The following is a 24,256-nucleotide window of genomic DNA, read 5'->3' on the forward strand; positions in this document are numbered from 1 at the left end:
ACATAATAAAAACCCCATTAGGAACATATCAATAAAAAGTACAGTACCTGCTTAAACAAAGCGTATTTTCTGAGGTAACGAAAATAATAAGATAGCTTGATATGACAGATTGAATCTGCATCAGCCCTATCTGTTTAATTCCTATATGATCAAGCATTTCTAAGCTATCACCAAACATCATAAGAAAAAACATACTACAGTAATAAGAAAACAGCATTTTTTCCCAAGGAAATACTGGTATTCCTTGACTTACAACCACAATTCAACCCAAAATTTATGTTGCTAAGCAAGACAGTTGTTAAGTAGGTTTTGCTCCCCATTTTACAAACTTTCTTGACACAGTTCTTAAGTGAACCACTGCATAATAAAGTGAGTAATACAGTTGTTAAGTGAATCTGGCTTCCTCATTGATTTTGCTTGTCAGAAGGTCACAAAAGCTGATTATGTGACCCCTGGACACTGCAATCACCACAAACATGAGCCAGGTGCCAAGCAGCCAAATTTTGATCACGTGACCATGGGGATGCTATGATGGTCGTAAGTGTGAAAAACGGTAAATTCTTTTTTTCCACTTATGTTGTGACTTTGAACAGTCATTGAACAAATGGTTCTAAGTTGAGGTCTACCTTTATATGCATGTGGATAATATTTTTCAGGGAAAAACATACATGTTGCATTACATATCCTAAGTTTCTATGAGTAAATTCTACAGATCGCCTTCTTCTAGCAATTGCCTCTGACAGTGATGTTTGTAGTTAACAGAATTTATGAAAAAGTAAGTATATGGCTTTTGCAGGTCTGGAAAGCAAAGAAAATCTGAAGTAAGATCATAAACATGTTCAAAGTTTCACCTAGCAACTGCTTTGAGAATGACAGAGGAGATCCAATGTGGTCACTAAGTGAGAACGAAATATACTTTGTTATGTTGAATCAGGCTTGATCTTTAATTGACCTTTTTTCCTATGTTTAGAATTACGGTTTTATATATTTTATTACTTTTTCTAAAAACTTATTTTGCATAAACTATTCCTAAGAAATATAATTTTAATATCAACATACCATACACGGACGGCCACCAATTATATTAAATCCAAGAGATCCTGAATCACGATGAAGAATAAGAGTCAATGTTTTGGTTTCTTCGCCCTAGAAAAAGCAAGGAAAATCAATTTAATATTGACAAGTGTAAGACAAATTTTTCTTCATAAAAATGACTTGAAAAACTACTAGTACCTAGTTAAAGATTAGGTTTCTACAAGTTTAAAAAATGAAGCAGTCACTAACTTTTATTATCTTGGATTTTTTTTTTATTCTAAGACAAAATTTTAGTGTTTATATAGGGACCTACTGACTGCATGTGTCATTTACAGAAGTAGGTATCTTCATACACATTACTACAACTATTTAGCATAAAGAAAATGCAACAATGAATACTGGAATATTAATTAACTAGAAACCTTTGAGGGTGGTAGCTAATGCAGTTGAAAATACAAATTACCTTCCAAAGATAAACATGAACATAGTTCTAGGAATGTAATGTACATAGTCCATATTTTCCATAAATATTCATGATGCTACGTTTTTAACTCTCTCCTTTTCCTCAAGCATTTTACTGAGATTTATTACAATTTAATTATTAATAAATCGGTAGGGAGTTATCAAAGGAAAGTGGCTGTTCCCAACTCTGTTATAAACTTGATATCAGAGTAAAGGACAAGGGATCAAAATTAGAGTACTTATTCTGATGGAAGAATTCTCTTTTCCATATGATTCCACTTCTTACTAAAACATGGCAATAATGATTTCACTCTCTTATGTCCTATCAATATACAGTAGTCACATCATCAATCATTTTGACAGAAGTAAACTTGACCACACAATTCTCATTTTTGTAAATTGTGTATTGTGCTATTTTCTGATCAGGAAGCAATGTCTGGATAAAGTATACTTATTTAATATGACTGAAATGCTGCCTGACTCTTATCAACTCCAGTGACAATTCCCCCCCCCCCGATTTACAAAATATTTTGTAATTGTTTGTATGCAGACTTTTCTAAAGTACTAGGGTAATAAATACGTTTTTTTGTCTGATAGGAAACAACAGTTAGAGAAAACTGCCATATCTAAAATATATACCATTTGTTTAATTATGAAAAAAGTGCATAGTACAATAACAAATTAGCCATGAAATTCTCCAAATTGATCATGTCTGGCCCACTGTTGATCCTGTTCCTAAGTATAGGAAGGTCATATACCAGCCTTACATCCTTTATCAAGGGGAGACACAGCATGTATGTGGATTTAGCTCTAAGTGCCTGCAATTCCACTCGATAAAATATCAAATATCAGGGATGGAAACAATTTCTACTTGAGACCTAAACCTTGGAGATCGGAGTTCAAGATGCACTCTACTCAGTTGTAGTATTACCACAAGATCCTTTGAAGGGCCAGTATTGTATTTCTTGGGAAAATAGGAGGATTTTAAGTTTCTTTTAATCTCCCATCAGTAATATTGGAGAATGCAACAACTGTGTCTCCCCACTACTATATCAGGCAGTGTTCACTGGGGAATAATAAAAATGAAATCAAGCTATTATATGTGAAGGTGATATAAACTTGTAATTTTGAAGCTTCCATAAAATAAAATTAGATACAATGTAATCACCATTAATTCCTTTCATTTTTCAATATCTTTTAAAATTGAATTGTTGGTTCCATTGAAGCAAGGCATTCCTTAATGGATCTAAAGGTGCTTCCAAGTTGATAAGGCCTACTGATTAGTTCATATATCATATATGATATATGTTTCAGCTGTATATATTGCTAGGCATATTTTAAAAGCAAGTCACACTAAAGGAACATTTAAATCAAGGTTTTCACCTTTATACCACAATTCCTCTTGAAAAATTAAGGTGTGCCACAGAAGAGCCCACAGAAGATTAAAATGATAGTAATTTTAGAAATATATTGTTCATTACTGAAATAAGGGAGTAACAGTCTTGTCAAAAAGTGTATTGAAGTTGGGAAGAATGCTTACATCCATTTTGATAGGATTACTTTTCAGCTTCAGTTGCTTGAATATTTGGGAAGTCATCTATATCCTAGTTACAGTATTACAAAATCAATCTTCCTGTTTATGATTTAGCCACAAGAGAAATAACAGAAGTGTCTGGAATTTGAGGCTTGATTCAAGTCCTTTAGGCAGTTAGTCTAATGCAGCATGCCTGGCTGAGGAATTCTGGGAGTTGAAGTCCATGAGTCATAAAAGGGCCGAGTTTGATGACCCCTGGTCTAATGAAAGCAGACTGAAGATATACATACTGGTTCCAGAACTTCAGTCATTAAAATGATAAGCACTATAAAAATATATGGGTATGCAAAATGTGTTCATAATTCATGGATCTTTACTATTAGCTTCTAACAATCACATTCTCACATGCCTTCTTTGTGAATATGGTTCCCACAAAACATTTCAATCTAGATATTCTAATTTTAGTCTGACTCATATTAGTAACTGAAATGGTTAAACCCATTTCAAACCCATTATTAAACCCATAGTGTCTACAGTGCACATGTAATGGAAAATAACCACATAGTAAAATAGTGAAAAAGTTATGATTCTGCATAGAATTTAATCAAATATTTTCCAAGCAATTCATAAGCAATTAATGCCATAAATTACAATTGTTCTGTGATAATGTGACACAGATGTTTCAGACTTTAAGAGACTCGACTTCAATAAAGTAAGAGAGAGAAAAAGAAGGATTCCATGGGTAGAAATCTTAATGGGAAAAACGATACAAGGTGCTTGGGATACTCTGAAAAATGAGATGATAAATGTCCAAACAAAAACAATACCACTGAAAAGGAAAAACAAGAGAATCTATATGAGACCAGCATGGCTGCACAAAGAGCTCTCTGACAATGTAGGGGACAAAATACAAATATTAAAAAATGGAAAGAGGGACATAAAACTAGAGCAGAATACCAGCAAATAGCCTGCAAAGATGGAGTCAAGAATGCTAAGGCTCAGAATGAACTAAGAGTTGTAACAAATGCAAAAAATAACAACAAAAAGTTTTTATTTCAATAAATAAGGAGCAAAAAGGAAAATCAAGGAAATGGTTGGTCCACTAATGGAAGAAAATGGCAAGAAGATAACGGTAGCAGGGAGAAAGCAGAACTGCTTAATTCCTTCTTTGCATCTGTCTTTAAGCAAAAGAAAAAAAATTGTCCAACCTATCAAAAGCACCACTATGGGAGACAGAACAAGAATGAAGGTCAAAACAGGCAAGGAATTACCAAGAGAACACTATCTGCTTTGGATCAATTCAAATCTATGGGACTAGATGTTTTACTTCCCAGGGTACTGAATGAATTGGCACATCTGATCTTGGAATCACTGAATGAAATCTTTCAGAGCTCCTAGAGAATTGCCAGGGGACAGGAAAAATGCTGATGTGGTTCCAACATTCATAAAAGTGGATCCAGGAAACTACAGACCAATCAGCTTGACATCAATACCTGGGAAAATCCTGGGAAAGATAATCAAGCAGCAAATTTGTAAGCACCTAGAAAGGAACAAGGTGATTACTGGAATTCAGCATGGGTATATTAAAAACAGATCATGCCAGACAAACCTTATTGGCTTCTTTGATAAAGTGATTAAAATAGTGGATCAGGGAAATGCTATGGACATAATATACTTGGACTCAGTAAGGCATTTGACAAAGTAGACCAACCAGCCTGGTAAGATACAGTAGAACTATGTGGAATAGATGGTTCCACCACCAGATGGATTTGCAGTCGGATGATCAGTGAACCAATTTATTCTTCATAGCACCTGAGGGAAGGACAAGAAGCAATGTGTGGAAGATTGTCAAAGTGAGATTCAACCTGGAAATAAGAAGAAATTTCCTGAATTGAGAACAATTAATCAATGGAACAGTTTACCTCCCTGACTGTTGGAAGTTTTCAAGAAAAGATTGGACAACCATTTTTCTGGGATGTTATAAAGATACCTGTCTTGGGAAGGGGATTAGATTAATAGAGCTCCAAGGTCTTATGATACTTCTTTTTCTTTTTGCATGTTAATAATGAAACTGTCAGTCAAATTATATTAATACTCAGAAATATTCTGTAAGCTGTAGGGTCACATATTTTCCTGTCACTACTTTGAATGAAAAGGGAAGAAAGCTAAAATCAACTAGTAAATACTACAGACCCTTAGAAATTCCTACTAACTTGTAAAATTGTACAGCAAAGTAGACTTTGGAAAATATTACTAAGTCAGACTTCAAAGAGCAACATATCATTATGCCTCAAGTTTAATTATATGTAAATACCACTGATTTCACCAAGATTCTTTTTAATATAAGCTAAACATGTTTACATCTCAATGTCTAAATCTCTGATACTGTGTATCATCAAAATCCAGTCTCCAGAGAAGCTCTGCTTTCTGCTCACCATAATTTATTGCATACTTAACTCTTCCAGGAGAAAAGTGGAAAAAAGAGGAGACTGTTTTTATGATGTAGTAAGTTCAGAAAAAAAAACACAAGGATGTCATTGTCACAAAATCCTATCCTGTTTTCCATTGCTTGATAGAAGAAAAAAAGAACTATATTAATCAAGAAACCAATTCTAGATTGTATTTAGAATTGAAGCCATGATTAAAACAGAGGAAAAAGCTTTCCACTGCTAATTCTAATTCCAATGCTACTATAAAAAAGAGCAAAATGGCAATGTTATATAGTATATTGGGAGAAAATATTTTAGCAAGTTTTGTAAACATTGTCCACATCAACTTTGCTATGCATCCTAGTTTCATCACTGTTTGCATTTTAGCAGAATAATTGGAGAGGGGAGGAGGAAAACCCATATTGATAAATCTACCAGATGTGCTTCCAAAGCTGTGACAATTTTCTTGCCCCTCCAGAAATGAACATTTTTAAAGAATGCGGAAAGGGCTCCCTCTCTTAGTCTGACTAAATATCTTCTCTGTCAATCACACGGATCATTAAGAGAAGGAAAGATTTTGCTGCAAAATGCCATAGCTACACCCCCCCCCCCAATTCAGATCATCTGACCCTAAAACAAATGGAATGTTTCTGGCATGCTGTCTTCCCACAGCTGAGTCAAACTCTTAAGAAATAATTCTGTATTTCAAGTTAACAATAATGGTTGTTGGGAAAAGAAAAAGCAAACACCAAAATATGAACAGTTGTTTCAATGCCACACTTGGAATACTGCATCCAGTTTTGGTCACCACGATGTAAAAAAGATGCTGAAACTCTAGAAAGAGTACAGAGAAGAGCAACAAAGATGATTAGGGGACTGGAGGCTAAAACATATAAGGAACGGTTGCTGGAATTGGAAATGTCTAGTTTAATGAAGAGAAGGACGAGGGGGGACATGAGAGCAGTCTTCCAATATCTCAGGGGCTGCCACAAAGAAGAGGGAGTCAAGCTATTCTCCAAGGCGCCTGAAGGCAGGACGAGAAGCAACGGATGGAAACTGATCAAAGAGAGAAGCAACTTAGAACTAAGGAGAAACTTCCTGACAGTTAGAACAATTAACCAATGGAACAACCTGCCTCCAGAAGTGGTAAATGCTCCAACACTGGAAGTTTTTAAGAAGAGACTGGACAGCCATTTGTCTGAAATGGTTTAGGGTTCCTGCCTGAGCAGGGGGTTGGACTCGATGACCTCCAAGGTCCCTTCCAACTTTATTATTATTATTATTATCAAATAAACTGCTGGTAAAAAGTATGATCTAAGGGTCACATCAAAACTGTTAAGAGTTTCTTTTGCAGCCCCCAAAGTGAGACAAGTAGTGATGGATTTTTTGTTTGTTTTCTTGCTTGCTTCCATTTTTACAGTTGTGAGATTTTAAATGGGGAATTTTGGCCTTGTACATGCTGAAGTCACCCATTCCACCACTTAAAACTCTCAAACCCCTCTTTCTAAAACTTACATTTCTTGAGGTTTCACCTTAAATCATTTGTGGTGTATACCTGATATACTCTAAAAAGCCTAGATCTCTAGGTAAGAGAAGTTGCCCTTAGAGGTTATTATTATTTGACATTTATTAAATGTATAAGACCACCTTATCAAAAGCAAAGAATACATACTCATCACATTGAGTAAACAACATTATGCAAAGCAAAGAACAATGAAAAGTAATAATTAAAAGAAACTTAAAGTTGAAAAGTTAAAAAAAAATACAGAAAGTTTAAAGTTAAAAAAATAATACTACATAAAAAATAAAGTGATCTATCTAGTCCAGCTGACACCAACATTATTCACCACATCTGTCATATCTTCTCTACTCATAAACAAACTATAATTGCTTCCACTAAATCAGTACATGTTTTCAGACATTGACTTTTGTTCTTCTAATTTGTAATCTTTTTTTTTCCAGGAGCAGATCAACTTCTTCCAACAATAACATTCTCAGCAGGAGTCTTCAAACTTGGCCCTTTTATGACTTGTGGACTTCAACTCCCAGAATTCCTCAGCCAGCATGCCTGGCTGAGGAATTCTGGGAGTTAAAGTCCACAAGTCATAAAAGGGCCAAGTTTGAAGACTCCTGGTTCTCAGTTTCTCTCTTCCTTTAAGCCAGTGGTTCTCAACCTATGGGTCGCGACCCCATTTGGGGTCGATCGACCATTTCACGGGGGTCACCAAGCAAGGCTGTCCGCCATTTTTTCCCCCTTTTCCGGCGGGTGCCTTACCTCCCTTGGGCTGGGCCAGCTGGTGGTCGGCCTGCTCCGTCTCTGCCACTTGCCAGCTACGCCTCGGCCAGCGCAGGGGGCGGAACCACGCATGCGCGGCGCTCCCGGGCAGGGAAAGTCCTCGACTTACGACCGGTTGGGTAGTCCTTGACTTACGACTGGTTTAGTCCTCGACTTACGACCGGTTTAGTCCTCGACCTACGACCGGTTGGGGGTCGCGGCATTAAAAAGGTTGAGAACCACTGCTTTAAGCCCATTCATTCTTCTTTCATATATTATTTCTGGGGTCCAACTCAAACTTCTGCTTATCACCATATAAGGCTCAGCTATTGAGTACTTTCTGGACAGTCTCTCCTCACTTGTTTTGACCTGTCTTATCAGTTATCTGAGACCAAGTATGATGAGAGCACCTTCTCCAAGTAGGTTGGAGGCTTGATGCTTCTTCTCTGGTGCTGCTCACATTCTGGAATACATTATCTCCTGCAGGAGAGGGTATTCTAAACAGTGTTCAAGAAGGCACTTTAAATATCTGCATTTTTACTGTATGTTTGGGCACTGATTATGGTACCTTAGTCAGGCGCCATCTATCGGGATTTTGCTAATGTGATGGAATGTCTAATAGTCCCTAGAAAGATGGACAGAAAACAAGACTTGCAAAAGAAATATCTTAGCCTAGGGAAGGGAGAAAGCATGAGAAAGAGACTCAAAGCAACTCCATCTTTATTGTGCTACGTATAAATTTAGTGGGAGAATTGTTCTGACAAGCTTTCCAGATTCGGTTACATTAAATAAAGATCTTTCTAGAAATCCGGGTGGTTTCCTATTCTTTATTTTTCTATAATTTATTTATATTATGTTATATATTTTGTAAATGGTCATGAAGTGTACAAATTCATGTACAAATAAGCACTTGTTTGGGAATTCATTCTTCATTCATTTACTCTACAAGACTAGATCATATCAATGTACTGATTTTATACTGGGCACTTAATTTAGCATTCAATCCACATTCATTCAGCATGTATTCATCTTTGACTCAACTGCATTCAACTAAGGTTCTCTGACAAACCCAATTCCCTCTTCCATCAGCAGAAGCATGCTCCTCTACACAACTATTTTTGCCTCTTGCAACATTCATTAATTGCAACAGACCACATCGTATCCAATACCTTTCTACCACCATTTGTGCATTTTAACATCCTACTACAGTATACAAATTTATCTATTTGTTCTGGTCTTTCACCATTTATATATGCCTTGGAATTATTCACTCTTTTTTTTTCTTGCCAAATACAGCTAATCTGTACTGATAGCTAATCTCACACTCCATAATCCTTATTGCATCAATTTAACGTGGAACATAGCAAATATATTAACTATCATTTGGGTTCTCAATCAATAACACTGCATAAAAAAGTGCACACAGTCACAACTTTAACCAATACTTCTATTACATCACCACAAACAAACCTCAAATATTCATTAAATATCCAAGAGGGACATTATGTAACCCTTGACTTGATGAGACAAAAATAAAGAAAATTATCAAAATATAACCTTATAACCTCCATACTTAAGCCAACAATAGCACTGTTTATGCCAAGAATTAGTTGGGAAGAGATTTCACTGCATATGATACCAGCTACCTTAGCTAAGTTTTGCGATAAACATTTCACAGGGACATTATTTTTATTTCCAGATGTTATTTAAATACCTACAGTATATATGCATAATTTGCAATTACAGTAGTCCTCAACTTACAACCACAATTGAGAGCAAAATTTCCGTGGCTAAATAAGACAGTTGTTAAGTGAGTTTTGCCCCATTTTTTTACCTTTCTTGTCAGAGTTATTAAGTGAATCAGTTCAGTTAGCAACACGGCTGTTAAGTGAATCTGGCTTCCCCATTGACTTTGCTTGTGAGAGGGTCACGAAAGGTGAGAACATGACCCTGGGACACTGCAACTGTCACAAATACATGCCAGTTGCCAAATGTCTTGAATTTTGATCATCTGACCACAGGATGCTGCAACAGTCATGTGAAAAAAAGTCATAAGTCACTTTATTCAGTACCATTGTAACTTTGAATGGTCACTAAATGAATTATTGTATTTACCTGTATTTTCAATTTATGCTTTATTTCCTAATATAGGTCAATAACATATATGCATTATTCATATGTATCTTAAGTCAAATGCAACACTGATCCTCTCTCACACCCCAAAAATATATATTTAAAAAGAAACTATATTTTATAGTTCAATTGTACCTTGACTGTTTTAATATTAATAAGCACAACAAGCAAAATACTAACAGCTGCCCTTGGGACAATTAGTATTTTATATAAGCTTATTTTGACATAGTGGGCTTGTGAATAAAACCATCTTACATTAACTGCTACAGAATATCTTAGCATCACTGCCTGCTTGCCATTTGTTTATAACTTTGCCCTTTGCCGCACATAACTATGTTGACATCGTGGTCTGATTAAATAATCCAGGGATCAAAATATTGGAAACTTGCCATCCTTCCATTCTCCACACAGGGCGAGAAAAGAGAACAGATCTATAGCCATGCTGTGGTTTGACTCTGTATTTCTTCAGTGTTTAAAGATGTATATTTTCTAATTGCACTTCTTCTGGCTGAAATTGTTAACCTTGGAAAGTTGCCCAAAAGGCTGTGAAAGACATATAATTGATTGAGGACTGTGCCACACTTTTGTGGTGACTTGACACCTTTGGGTTTTCTGCAGATTACATGCTGCCTTTTTCTGAAAACTACATAAACGCCTTTTTGTGGGCAGGCTGAAAACAAACAGTCATATTATCCAGCTGTGTCCATAAATCTGATGAAAACATTGCTGCAGAGCTATCAAAGACTTTGAGCAAGAAAATAGCAAGTGTCCAGTTGGGTAATTTAATAATGCCCCAGCCCTGTTACAAGACCAAAAGACAATTTAGACATTACATGTCCCAGTGATGAGATCATTCTGTATCTGCGCACTTATGAAAACAGATTGAGAAATGCATATAACGTTTTGCTCACAATTGCGCATTTCAGAATGGGACCTCAAAGATCTAATTCTATTATTCCAATATTCTAATAACAAATATAAAAAAAAACGTATAAGAAACTATAGAAGCTATCTGCTTTTTACAACCTTATCAGGTATCCAAACTTTAGATCTAGGTATTCAGACACTGGTTTCATGGCAAGAGTTAACATGGAAGAAAGTAACTGCAAGCTACCCAGAGTCATTAATGGAGATGGGCCGCCATAGAAATGGATCAAATAAATAAAGTAGAAGGTTGACCCCAAAGCAAATCAGCAATTGAAGCTCATATTGAGGGACAGAGCAGGACCATAAATTTAAAAAAGGAAAAATACTTACATAAGATCAGTGTATAGATATTAATAGCATCATACTTGGTAAGAAAGTTTGGTTTTAGGAATCCAGGATAGGGAGCAAAAAGAGAAGAACTTGGTGGTATACCCTAAGCAGAAGGCTAGCTTGGATTATAGAAACATCAGGAGACAACAAGTTTCCTATCAACATCAAAGTATCAGCAATATACAAATGAAGGTATGAAATTCCACAAAATAGAAAACTAAAAAAAAAAAAGAACATAAAGTTGTATGTTGAAAATGAATGTGGATCCTGGATGCTATAGCTCAGGGGTGTCAAACTCAATTTCATTGAGGGCCGTATCAGCATTGTGGTTGCCCTCGGGGGGGCGGGGGTGTGTGGCCAGGGTGGGTGCGGCCTGAGTGAGCGTGGATGGAGTGGGTGTGGCCTACCAGGAGGGCGTGGCCAGCTCTACATCGTTCGCGTCAAGGGTGCCTGTGGGGGCCTGGGCAGGAGTGGGACAGATCTGAGGGTCTCTGGCAGAAGGGGATGGGACCAGGACCACTTCCAGGTGATGGTGCATTTCTTCATTCCTCACAAAAGGTGACACCTCCCCAGCATGCACCCAGGGGGCGGGGTCGACATGGCAGGGGCTGGTTCCTCACTGTTTCCAGACGGCCTTGTGGAGCTAAGACTGAATGCATTTCAGCATAGATGGCCACCACAAAATTGTACATTGGCTCCCTCCCGGCCAGCCTGGGCCAGGGCCAAGGCAACGGGGGCTGTTCCCTCACTGGCTTTGCGGGCCATATGAAACCACTTCGCGGGCCACATCCGGCCCCCGGGCCTTGTGTTTGACATGTCTGCTATAGCTCATAGAATTACCCCTATGAATTTAGTTTTACAAGGAGACCACAATGATGACTGAGGTTTGCTGGATTACCATCAAGTTACTTTGGCATAGTCTTAGTTATCCCACAGAGTAAATGCGGCAATACGGAACAATTACTTCTTGCACTCTTTCAATATTGACTTTTTCTAGTAAAAATGATTGGATTAAAAGTTTATTTAAAACAGTTCCTTAAGAACCGTCAATTTTACCGGTGGAAGCAAGTTGAAGAAACTTCAAATTTCTGGGCATTTGTTCCCTTTTGCTCTCAGATAAGAACTCCACATATATTACCTTGATCTGAAACCACAGCCTTTTATATACTCTAAAATTAGTAGCAACCAAAACAGTGGATCAGTAAAAACCTAACCCAGGTATGGAGACCCATATCCTATCCCATCTTCTATAATACAGATAGTCAGATACCTGAAGAAAGCTATCATGTCTCCCCACAGTCTTCTCTTCTCCATGCTAAATGCACCCAACATTTCCAACATGTCCTTTTGTTTTCTTAGAGACCTCTTAGCTTTCTGGTTGTCATCCTCAGGACATGCTCCAGTTTGTCTCCATCCTTCGTAAAACATGGGGGCTAAATATATATAATATATTTATGCTAGGCAAAGACTTTTTTCCCCCAGGAATGTCACATTTTGTACTCAGTAGGCTAGAATGAGAAGTCAATCTTAGAAGGCAATGGTGAGGCACGTCTGTCCTGCAATCAAGAAAACTACATTGACCCTTCCATTACTATATTGCATTGCAGTGCATCGTCCTTTTGTGTGTGTGTTTTAGTTTGTTTACAAACATTTACTGATACGAGTATTTCCCATCAAGTCAGAGAATGTTAGTTGTAGGCAACTTTGGAGTTAAATAATTAAGAACCAATGTTCAGTTACAAGAAGCCCGTTAAAGTTGCATTTTCTTTCTCTAGGCATTTTGAAGTGAAAAGATAGATCATTCATTAGGGTAGCAATCAAGAGAATCTTGCAAGCAACAAGGGACAAACTCCATTTTATCATTCTGCTTTCTCAAGATTCTAAAGCAGATTTCACATGTGCCTTTGATAATAGATGAACTTAGATATGTTAATGGACAGCCACACTCTGTAACATAATGAGAAGCAGCTGTTACCAAAGCTACATGGTGATCTTTCTACATAATTACCAATTCCTGCTATCACCCTGAGTGATATCATCCCAACTGCGGTATCAACATTTCCTTTTGGAGAGAAGTGAGAAAGAAATGTTGATCTGGGTTATCTTTTATTTTCCTTAAGAGAGTCATCATTTATGCTTTCACTTTTATTTATTTATTTACTAATTCGTTCTATTTATATACACTGTAATCTGCATGAACTCCTGATGGTTTACAGTAATAAATGCTGATGGCCTTAAAGATTTTCTAGAGAACTCTAGCAACTTTTTAAATTTAAATGTATGGCTTGCGATAGTAAGTTGACCAAATGATCATAAAATGAATTTAAAAAAAGCAAGCCTCTTGGCTTCATTTCAAAAGATGGCATGAAGTATTTTCCTTCTATAATCAAAACATTAAATCATTTCAAAAGATGGCATGAAGTATTTTCCTTCTATGATCAAAACATTAAAATATTTCAAACTCTCTACCAGCCTTCCTCAATCCAGGGTCTCCAGATGAGTAAACTTTGACTTCCATAATTCCCAGGCACTATGACCAAAGAAAGTTGACACTCAACTTTGATGGTGGTGGGAAAAAACTATGAAAACCCCTCAAAAACAGTCATGATTGAGGAAACTATTGTTTCAAGGGAAAAAAAGACCCAAGTTTGATAAGAAGTGTATACAATATAAACTAATTGTGTAAAGGAAAGAAGACCACAAAGGCAACTTTTTGTTAGGGTTGCCAGGTGTCCACTATTTGAGTGGACAATCCACTTTTTCACATTATGTTCACTATTTTTTTTATTCAAAAGCTTTATGATGAAATGGTATGTAATCTAAAGCTGTACAATCTACTTTTTTTTACTACTTAACCCCTCCCCCCCGCTTGTCCGCTATTTTTTGGAAGCAGACCTGGCAACCCTACTTTTTGTGGATATGAAATGAGTTGCACTTGCTTCCCCCCCCCAAAAAAGGACAGTACCAGAAAGAGCAAGGAAACTTGGTAGAGGCTTTTTAACTCTGATTAAACATCCACCACCACCACCCACCAAATCTCTGTTTTTCAAGTCCTATTTCTCCTTAAGTTACTGGGGAGCAGCTTAGCTGTAAATATTTGCCCTTCACGCTGAGCCTACCAGCTGGCTGAAACTGCAGCTGACAGATATGTCTGTAAAAGAGAGTTAGACAGAGACTGGAGGGGGCTAAACAGATTTCAAAGAAAAGAGGAGAGAGAGCTCTCTGCCTCCAACTCTCACTAATAAGGAAGAGAGAAGAAAATAAACAACAAATATCCTGTCTCCTCACTCTTCGTTCTGCCTTGATTTGTTTGCTGATCCCCAGGTTACAGATACAGGATGCCAAAAGTCTGGCACTCGTATGGCCACCCCAGGGTCTTGTTTTGTTTTGCCCCCCAAGAGGGATGTTTCCTCTCACCAAAACATTTGTGCCAAACTATTCCTGACCCCACTTGAATGTTAAAGGCCTGGCACATTTGGAGGTGACCACATTCAAAAGAGTTTATCCTGCAGGGATGAATATGAGAGGTGCATAAAAGGGGCCTGAACATTTGGTATGTAATGTCTGGCAAAAGGAGGGAGGGAGGGAAAGAAAGAGAGAGAGAAAGAGAAAGAGGGAGGGAGGGAAAGAAAGAGAGAGAGAAAGAGAAAGAGAGGGAGGGAGGGAGGGAAAGAAAGAAAGAAAGAAAGAAAGGAAGGAAAGAAAGAAAGAAAGAAAGAAAGAAAGAAAGAAAGAAAGAAAGAAAGAAAGAAAGAAAGAAAGAAAGAAAGAAAGAAAGAAAGAAAGAAAGAAAGAAAGAGATGGAAAGGAAGGAAATAATAATAATAAAAAAAAACAAATACTGGGTTGTGTAACCAAGCTTCCAATGACTGGGGCATCCCACAGATCTGAATTGCAAGAGATTTTGAGGAAGCTACAAACACATACACCCATCAGAGAGGCCTTCAGGTAGCTCAGAGCTCACATATCTGCAGAGCAATCCTATCCATGAATGCTCAGAAGTAAATGCTGAGGGGTGCAACTTTTACTGCGGTCCTCTGCTTTCTTAGGGCCACAGGCCATTTGATCAGATGCCAGGGCGGACGCTCCAAAGACATTTGGTGGCAGTCTTTTCTTTGAAATCTGTTTAGCCCCCCCCCCCACCACCGATCTCTGTCTAACTCTCACCCTTCTTTACAGACACATCTGTCATCTCCCTCCCTCTGGGGCGTCCCGGGAGAGGACAAGTGACTTGAGGGGGAAAAAAAAGGGGGTGCAGAGAACGGGATGGAGGGCGAGAGAGGCAGCCCGGGGGGGGGGGGGCACAGTGCCGCCCGCCCGTCGGACTCACCTTGCTGGGCGCAAAAGCGGCCAGGCTACGGCCGAGCGAGTCGAGGCGGGCGCTGTATTCGGTGAACTTCTTCTGGTAGCGCAGCGCTGTCATCTGGAGCTCGAGCTGGACGGCCGAGAGCTGCGAGAGGAGCGACTTCTCCCGCTTGCCGGCCCGCAGCGCCTCTTTCTTCAGCTCCTTCTCCAGGCCGGCCAGTTTGGCTTGGAGGGCGCCGTTGTGCGCCTTGAGCGCCTGCAGGCAGCAGTGGGAGCCGGCCTTGCGCTCGCGGTGGGTGAGCACCAAGCCGCAGCCCTGCTCGCAGATCCCCACCGGCCGGGCCTCGCAGCTCTCGCGCATATGCGCGTCCACGTCGCGCAAGTTGAGCACCTCGGCGCAGCCCTTGTGGCGGCACTTGGCCGGCGAGTAGTCGCACATCTCGGCGTGCTCGGCCAAGTGCTGCAGCTTGACCACCTTCTCGCAGCCCCGCTCGCGGTTGGCGCACTTGATGTCCAGCTTGAGGATGAGGCTCTTCAAGGGCAGGACGTGGTTCAGCTCCTTGGTGGACATCCGCTGGCACTTCACCGGGCAACTGCCTTGTTGCACGACCCACGGCAGGACGCAGCCGGCGCAGAACACATGACCGCAAGGGGTGGTGAGGGGGTCCTCCAAAACTTTGTTGCAGAGATTGCATTTGAAATCGGGATCCACCTCCCCGCTGAAGCGATCCAGCTCAAACCCCATCGCTCCCCGCCTTCGCCGACCGCAAGGCAAACGCCTCCGTCCGTCCGTCCGTTCACCCGCGCGCGCGCGCGCACACACACACACACCCACACCCAAACTCCTTAAACCGCCGAGGTGAAAAATGATTAAGCCGCAGTTTTAATCGGCTAGTTTAAAAAAAGATAAATTATAATAATTAAAAAAAGCCCGGGCGTTCCAAATCACAGGGTGTCCCGAGGAGAAGCAAAAAGAGAAAAAAGAGAAGAAAACGTTCTTTCCAGAGAAGAAGCCCCAACTGCAGAGGTCGCCGGACATTTATTCTTACAGCTCTCCCCTCTCATTCCTTGCGAGGCACGAGGAGCAGCCCAGACTGGCTGACTGCAGGCTGTCTACTGACTGGACTAATTGCCTCAGACTTCCTTGCAAACGCTGGAGAGGAATCCTCTACCGCATTGATCCTAGTTAAAGCGCAGGGCTTCCTTCTCCCACCTCGCTTCCCTCCTTCCCCTCAACGCACGGCCTTTCCCAAACCCCTCCTGCTCTCGCCTTTTTTGGCTCGGTTTAGCTCCTTTTTGAGAGAGAGAGAGAGAGATTCGGATGGGGGAGGCCTGATTCCCTGAAGCTGAGAATGCTGTTTATTCATGAGCATTATCAGCAGTAAGGCTTGCCGGATATATGAAGAAAAAAAAGGGGGGAGGAAAAAAAGTGACGGCTGAAGAATTCAGGAGAGTTTGCACAGGGAAGGGTGGACGGCAGTTACATGAAGCTTTCTTTGTTTGATGGGTTAGGGAAGTTCTGTGCTGAGAGGCTCTTGGAGCAGTTTCTGGTATTCTGGGGATCCCTTCCCATTTTATGCAAGAACGTTCTCTCTGTCATTGAAAAAAAACTATTTCGCTTTTTTCCTTTTCCTTGAAGAAATGACTGGGACAATGGAGCCGGAGCACACCATGTTTAGTTGCAATATGTTCTGCAGAAAGGGGACGGTTCTTCTGATGATGCTTCTTCTGATGATGCAGTTGGTCTCCCAGAGCATTTTGGCAAACTTGCAGGTGACAGAACTTTGTAGGAAGTGCTAAACCCTTGGAAATGCAATTCAAGTACAACTTTAATAGAATTATGAATCCAAAAGCAAAGGGAAAAGAGATTCTTGGCTTGAATCCTGTATATGTGGAAACAGCAGTCTGGTGGTGCTTTAAAGAAAGGGGGGAAAAAAGAGGCTGACATTGATACAATTGTAGTTTTATAGTCATAAGAAGTTGTATTTCTATATTTTGTGTTCATCAGTTTTCATATAGAATACAGTATTGACTCCATTTCTGGGAACCTTTAAGAATACTATAAATGAAAGCAGTGAAGAATGTCCATGATTCATAAAACAATTTTCATGAAAAAAAGAAATCTGAAGGAACTAGTTATCTTTAGCCTGGAAAGAGAGGGGCAGAATCACACTCTTCAGATATCAGAAAGACTATCACATGGAAGAGAACAAAAGACTTGCTCTTTGCTACCCAAACAGGCATATCTAAATCTAATAGGTTTAAATTACAGGATGCTTTGTCAGTGGAACAAATCCCCAAGACTGGTGATGTAATTGCTGCAGGACTTCAACTAGAGATTACCCAACTTTCTGTGGTGACATATTCACTGACTAGAGGTTTGTGGCTGATTATGTATAAAATTCCTTCCAACTCTCTGAAATGTAAAAGGTGTGCCTGATAGGACCTTTCCCAAGCACTAAGTGAAGAAACTGATTTATCAGGACCATTTACAACCTCGTCTCTCCCACTGAGGATTTGTGCCTTCGATCAGGGGTCCCTAGCCACTGGGCCGCAGGAATGGCTGGCGAGTGCGCCCACATGTGCACACACTCGCCTCCACTTGCTCTAGTGCCGCCGCAAGGGGGCTAGCCGCCACATGGGCACTAGCAGCCCTGTTTGCCCATGCAATTGGGTGCTAGCACTGCCATGGTCCAAGCGGCCTGTTTGCGCATGCGCGTGCACATGTAAATTTGCCTGATCCTCTCTTTCCCTCAGGGCCGCCAACCAGGAACGGTTCCGGACCTCTGCCCTAGATGTTCAACAGAAGTTCTCCAGATACACAAATGTGTGCTCCAAGTCTCTTCTTGGAGGGCAAAAATGATAAATGGGGGAGGGAGTTTTTGCTAACCAAAATTAGTTTTCCAAGATTCAAGGCAAGAACTTCCATCCCTGCCTGAATATACCAGAGATTGGACCTAGGATAATCTTTGTAGAAAGAGAATTATTGCTGTCATCTGACTATCCAATGGTACCCAATTTTATGCAGGATGACAAAAGTATCTTTGTTTACTTTGTAAGTCTTGAGCAGACTGGAGGTGGGGAAACAGCAGATGAGGATGAAATGATAATGTCCGCAGGCATTTTAAAAATAGTCAGGAGGCACGTAATGCAGGCTAAGCTCAAAATTTTCACAAACCATTTCATATCAAATCTGCCCCTTCATTCGTTCTAAATTAAAGAAATGTCCATAGGAAAGGGGATTATTGCAGAGAAGGTCATGGGAAAAAGAAGAGAGGAGCTGCAAAGGTAACAGGGTGAAAACTGACCCAGGAAAGCATTTGGATCAAGCTCAAGTTTAAACACAATTTATGATATTCTACTCTCCACTACAGAATTTATCAGTTAAAGGTTCTCTTCTATGAGTTGCAGAAAGAAAATTTTGTAAACTTGCCTTCCTGGCTTCTAAGCAAGACAAAAAGCAGAAGACAAACAATTCCAGGTACAAACACACACACACAAACACACACACACACCACAGTCAACATCATCATCATCTTTCCTTCTTGCAACAGAAAGGAGTTAGGGAGAGACATTACTTGGCAGGATAGGAAAGGAAGGAAAAAGATCCAGCAATTGTGTCCAAGTAATGGCTGAGCTTCAGAGTCATCTTCAGAAACATCCTTACTTTTCAGCAGAGAAATATGCAACCATTTGTCCTCTTTTTCCCTTGCTGTCTTTTCAACCTCACTCTAAGTTGTTATGTCTCATAATAGTTGTGCAATTGTGTGTAAGTGTTCCTGAGAGGGACGAATAAAGGATGGCAAGAGGTGTATGCCAAGATTATTCCCAGCAGGATCGTCCATGATGTGAAGGTCATCCCAGCAATCAGGAGGTACCTCTATCAGGGAGCAGTGACATAGGAAGATGCATGGGGGGTGGGCAGATATTATCTTATTGACAATGGCAAAGAAAACTACATGGATAGGCATGAGAAAATGAAGGAAATAGTGTTGGATGATGGCCTCCAAATCGGATGGCATTCGGCATGCTGCGGAGGAAAAGTTGAGGATCTTTCAGAGTATCTATGTTGTTTATGACATGGCTAGAGTAGATAGAACCTTTGGAACATTTAGTTGCTGATTTGCCATATAAGAAATCTGAACCTGCAAAGACAAAATTTCAGTAGGAACAAACCAACATACAGCAAGAAGGATGAATGTGTCCAAGATCAACAGAAAAAATGTATGAATTAACAATGCATTGACAGTTTCTATAATCTACTGTTTGGATAAATGTTCCCTCAAATTCCTCTTTACAAAATACTACTCAATGAAGAATATTCTGCTTTATTTAAGAATTGAACTCCTGTTTTGGCTTCTATGTTCAGTATATGCTCTATTTTTTCTTTATCGTTTTTCCTGTTTCTTCTATAAAATATAAAAATGTTAAGATTTATTTATTCATTAAATATGCTTGAATGGCCACCCATCTGCCAGAAAAAATATAGCACTGTAACTTTTCCACATCATGGGGTAATTTATAAATATTAAATAATAAATTTGCCTCCTACAGAACCTATAAAGAGGTTAAATGAATAAAATAGCATACCTATTATCCTGAAGTTCTAGAAATTATGAAATGTTTAAGTATCCAATATGCTACTCATATTGTGTTCATCTATACAATTGGATTTGCTTTGTTTAACGTTGAACAGCCTGCGTCCAATTCACCGTGTATTCAGCATCTTTCCCCATACTGTCATAGTCACAGTTGGTTTATGCAACCAAGATGTCTCTGTGACTGGGCCACTAATGCTGTGGAGTGAACATTTGCTTTGCCATGTCAAAGATCCTATTCGTTGCAGGCTCTCTAGAAAATTTCCCAGGCATTAGGCTTGAGATCAGGCTGACACCTTTGAGAGCTATAGCTAGTCCAGTACCCAGTATTGGATTACATGAGTCTGACACATTTGGTTTAATGTAATAGAAGAATGAAATGCTGTGGAAATATCCAGGAAAGGGACTTTAATGACCATTGTTTTCTGAGACCAGAACATTTTTAATTTGGGAATTGGTATTCTAAAGTTTGTTTGTTACTTTCATCCACAGTAAATAAATAAATATTCCCTGAAGGACCTTTGGTTAGAACCAGTGGGACTTATATGCAAAGAACTTGTGGACAGAGGAAACAGTTAACTCTTTCAACCCATGGAGATGGTTCCATTTACAAAGACTTCATTTTGCCAGCTGGATTCTAAACTGTTGCAAAGAAGCAATGGAATTTCCACATGCTGCCTGGGTTTCCTTATGGAAAATATGTTTTGTGCGTTGTGTGGTCTATTACTGTCCCATTACTGTCACTGAGAATTATGTGTGCATGTCATACGGCCAGGAAAGCTTCATTCTCAGAAAATCTGTTTCCATACATATATAATCTTCAGTCATTCTGAAGGTATAATGAAGTGCAACTAAGTAAGACCACACCAGAAGAATATTGAAGGTCTGGAAAATAAGTTTCTTTTCTTCCTAAGTCAAGAAGTTATAAAATATAGGATGAACACACACTTCACTGATCGAATGTGATATATTTGCTTTGTTTGTTTTAAAAGCTTCTCTGGAATTAGGATGGTAACTGTAACCTTGGATCCAGTCCCATTTGCTGCAGCTTATAGACATCACCAAGAAGATTGCAGTGACAAAGCAATATTGATGACATGATTTGCCAAAGATAACAGTCAGTTGGCTTTCTGACCAATTTTTTTTTAAAAACCCTGAGGAATAAAGCTATTCAAAATGCTTATAAATAAGGAAGACTTCAGAATACAAAGGATGATTATCAGCCAGGAAACAAAAGTTATTAAAGAGATCAGGCATTAAGCTGATCTCTTAATCAGGCACATATGAGAAATAAATAAGTGTAAAATGCTACAGGAAGACTTCCAATATCACATACATTGAAATTAATTATGTTTATTGGAACAACTACCCTAAAATGCAGAAGCTATATCTAGCTGATTGTCTTTTCAGCTTGCTGGCCTGATGCTTGCTGGCTTGTCCTCATGATTCTGCCTTCGTTTTATCTTCAGCTCACAACATGGGTACTCTGGGTTAACTTTTTAGCTATTACAGTTCAATCTTTTCCTTCTCTAAAATGTCTTATTGCAGTGGACACCTGTGCCTCTCCAGTCACTCAGTGTTGCCTTCCATGGCTATTTTGGCTTGGGTTGCAGGAGAGATTGTATAGTGGAAGCCAAGGAATGTACACCAGACAGATGTTCAATGCACACCAAAGCCAGATAAGCTCTTGGGTTTTAGCAACAAAGAAAGGACCCCCTCCCCATGACATGCCTTGACACATTTCACCTACAGGGAGAAAGAGGAACAGAAATTAAAGAAGGAGAGATGGGATTGACTCCAAAGAGAATGTGCAGTTTTCCAAAGCAACCTTTGGAGGTGGGTCTCTTTAAAGGGATATTTTTTCCCTCTGCACCCAGATTCATTGTTTAACCTTGAAGAACTAAACTATTCCAAAAGATCCATCGTACCTTGTGGAATCTACCTATGCTATCATTTCCATAAGCAAACAGCAGTTTAAGAGAAAGGAGCCCCCAGTGGAAGATTATGCCTAAAAGGAATGGAGCACCATTTCCTAGACCATAGCTTCTATACAAATGGGGAAAGGCATACAAAATATTGACATCAAATCCTTCACAAGTATACTCTCATACCTCCTCTCCCATCCCCATCTCATATTAGGGAGAATATTTAACACAAGGAGAAACAAGCCAGAGGAATTCACTGATCATTTTTATTAATATGTTCTGTAGTAAATTAGATTAGAAACACAAGATAGGCAAGAAAATGGTAAGTGGCAAATAGATTTATAGAAATAAATGTACAATATGCTCATGAAAGACTGACATTGATTAATTAAAACCAGAAAATCTAACCTAAGTCATTTGACTCTTCATGAGGAAAATAGAAACTTGAGAGGAAAGGGCCTATGTACAGTAAACAGTATGGCATGGTGCCTAGAAAACTGTGTATGCTGTGGACACCTGGTATCCTTAGTCTAAACTTCCTAAAAACATATCTGAAGAATGAACTGTGGGATATGTCATGGATAAACAAAGAGATGGGATTCGTGTATAGGTAAATATTATCAAATACCAATCCAGTTGTCAATGGGATTCTAGCCAAAAAGACTCATTAAGAAAAAGGGGGATATCAAGATTCCAAAATTTGCAGAAGTACTAAATACATCCTAATATCATATTCTGGCCTGTCCCAAATCCTACAGGATAAGCCAAACATTTCCCAAAATTGGAGGCAGCTGAAATTCTTAGAAAAATTGCAAAGAATGTTAGGTTTTTTTTAAAAAAAGGAATCTCTCTCTTTCTCATTGCCTCAGTCTGCCAACCATGTTTTCTGAGCAAAATAGAAATTCCAAAGGTTTTAATTTACTTTCTGCATAATACAAATATGCTTAGACTGTAGATTATATTTCTCCTTAGGCAGTCATTCTAGACCAAGGGTCATAGGATTTCTCAAAATTCTTGCTCCAAGAAAGAAAATGTCAGACTTTCATGTTCTGGGACAAGATTTTCCCAACACTGGAAATTCTGTCATGAGAAAATTTTGTCATTCCCTAAAAGAGGGAATGAAAGGATATGTGGCTCTAACTCTTCCCAGGAACTCCACCAAGCCATTGATCTGGATTACCTTGATTCTATTCCACTGACTGCATTAGATGTTCTTCCTGACGCCAGTTGATATCTTAAATGGCAAAAATGGAGACAAACAATACTTTCCCTTTATTTCTGCTTGGAGATCAGATGTTGTTGTTACCAATAAGGTTTCAGTTGAGCCTATCCACTATTTTTTTCCTAGCTTGGGGTGAATTCCAAACTTTTACTCACCATTGCTACCTCATCTTTTTTTTCTGCACCTTTCCTAACTCTCTTGAATACTTTTTGAGATGGAACAGCCTGAGGAATCATCACTATGTTATATTTTATGCATCTCTGTATAGAAACATGAAAATTGTTTCAATTCCTTTCTTAATAATCCCTAGCATGAAATCTGCGTTTTTCACAGCTGTCACACATGGGTCTTGACATACAATCCCTATCCTTCTCATGTTTGAAATATGCCTGAGAGTGGAGACTTTGGACTCCTATTTTCCTGGTTTCCCTCATTTTACTTACTTTCTTCCCAGTAACTGCAGAACAAAGCAGTTGCTCTTTGTTTTTGCTTTTGTTGTTGTTGTTTTTTGCCCTGTGCTATGGAGAAAAATTATCATATTCTGAGCACTGAGAGAACATTTACATGCCAGGAAAGTAAGGCTCGAGCTAACTGTACTGTGTATGCTAGCAAAATCTCCTTGATACCCTCACCACTTTTTGAATCTCTTTTGCTGGCTTATTTAACATAACGTCAAGTTTGTCCCAGATAACTAAGGCCTCTCAAAGTTATTTGAGAATCTATCAGGATGGAAAATACAGGTAATCATTGCAAAAAAAGACGTGTTTTCCTTCGGAGATGCTCCCCAGGGAGCTCAAGCGCAGATGTTGCTAGAAGTACTGTTCTCTTGAATATCATTAGCTCAGCAAGAGCCAAGCTTTTGTTTATGAATGAGTGAAAAAAGCTAATTTAAAAATCTGATCTCCAATCATGTGCCCTGTATTAGCTGGCGCATTGCTCTGAAAGGTTTTCATAGTTCAGATCCTTTCTTAAAAGCCGTTATACACAGGGCGGGGTGAACAGGGAGAAAAGCAGAGCCCGTGAAAGGAACACTTCTCAGTTGGAACACTATTCCTTAGTTCTTCGTGAAGGAGGAGGCCCC

The 24,256-nt window shown here is 39.3% G+C and overlaps 1 protein-coding gene across 3 annotated transcripts in view; it reads right to left on the reverse strand.

The window, feature by feature from the left end:
• Positions 1–16,175, reverse strand: part of PDZRN3 (PDZ domain containing ring finger 3) — a 199,473-nt gene extending 183,298 nt beyond the window's left edge. For 2 of the 3 annotated variants that reach the window (XM_015818171.1, XM_015818170.1), the window contains exons 1-2: positions 15,456–16,175; positions 1,060–1,146 (exon numbers count right to left, since the gene is read on the reverse strand). In XM_015818171.1, the coding sequence (XP_015673657.1) occupies positions 1,060–1,146; positions 15,456–16,175 (807 nt within the window). The remainder of the gene's footprint in view (positions 1–1,059; positions 1,147–15,455) is intronic. The other variant, XM_015818172.1, reaches the window with a different exon arrangement.
• Between the last annotated feature and the right edge of the window lie 8,081 nt (positions 16,176–24,256).

This window comes from Protobothrops mucrosquamatus, unplaced genomic scaffold (genome assembly GCF_001527695.2).
Source record: "Protobothrops mucrosquamatus isolate PMUCROS unplaced genomic scaffold, P.Mucros_1.0 scaffold694, whole genome shotgun sequence".
NCBI classification, from domain to species: Eukaryota; Metazoa; Chordata; class Lepidosauria; order Squamata; family Viperidae; genus Protobothrops; species Protobothrops mucrosquamatus.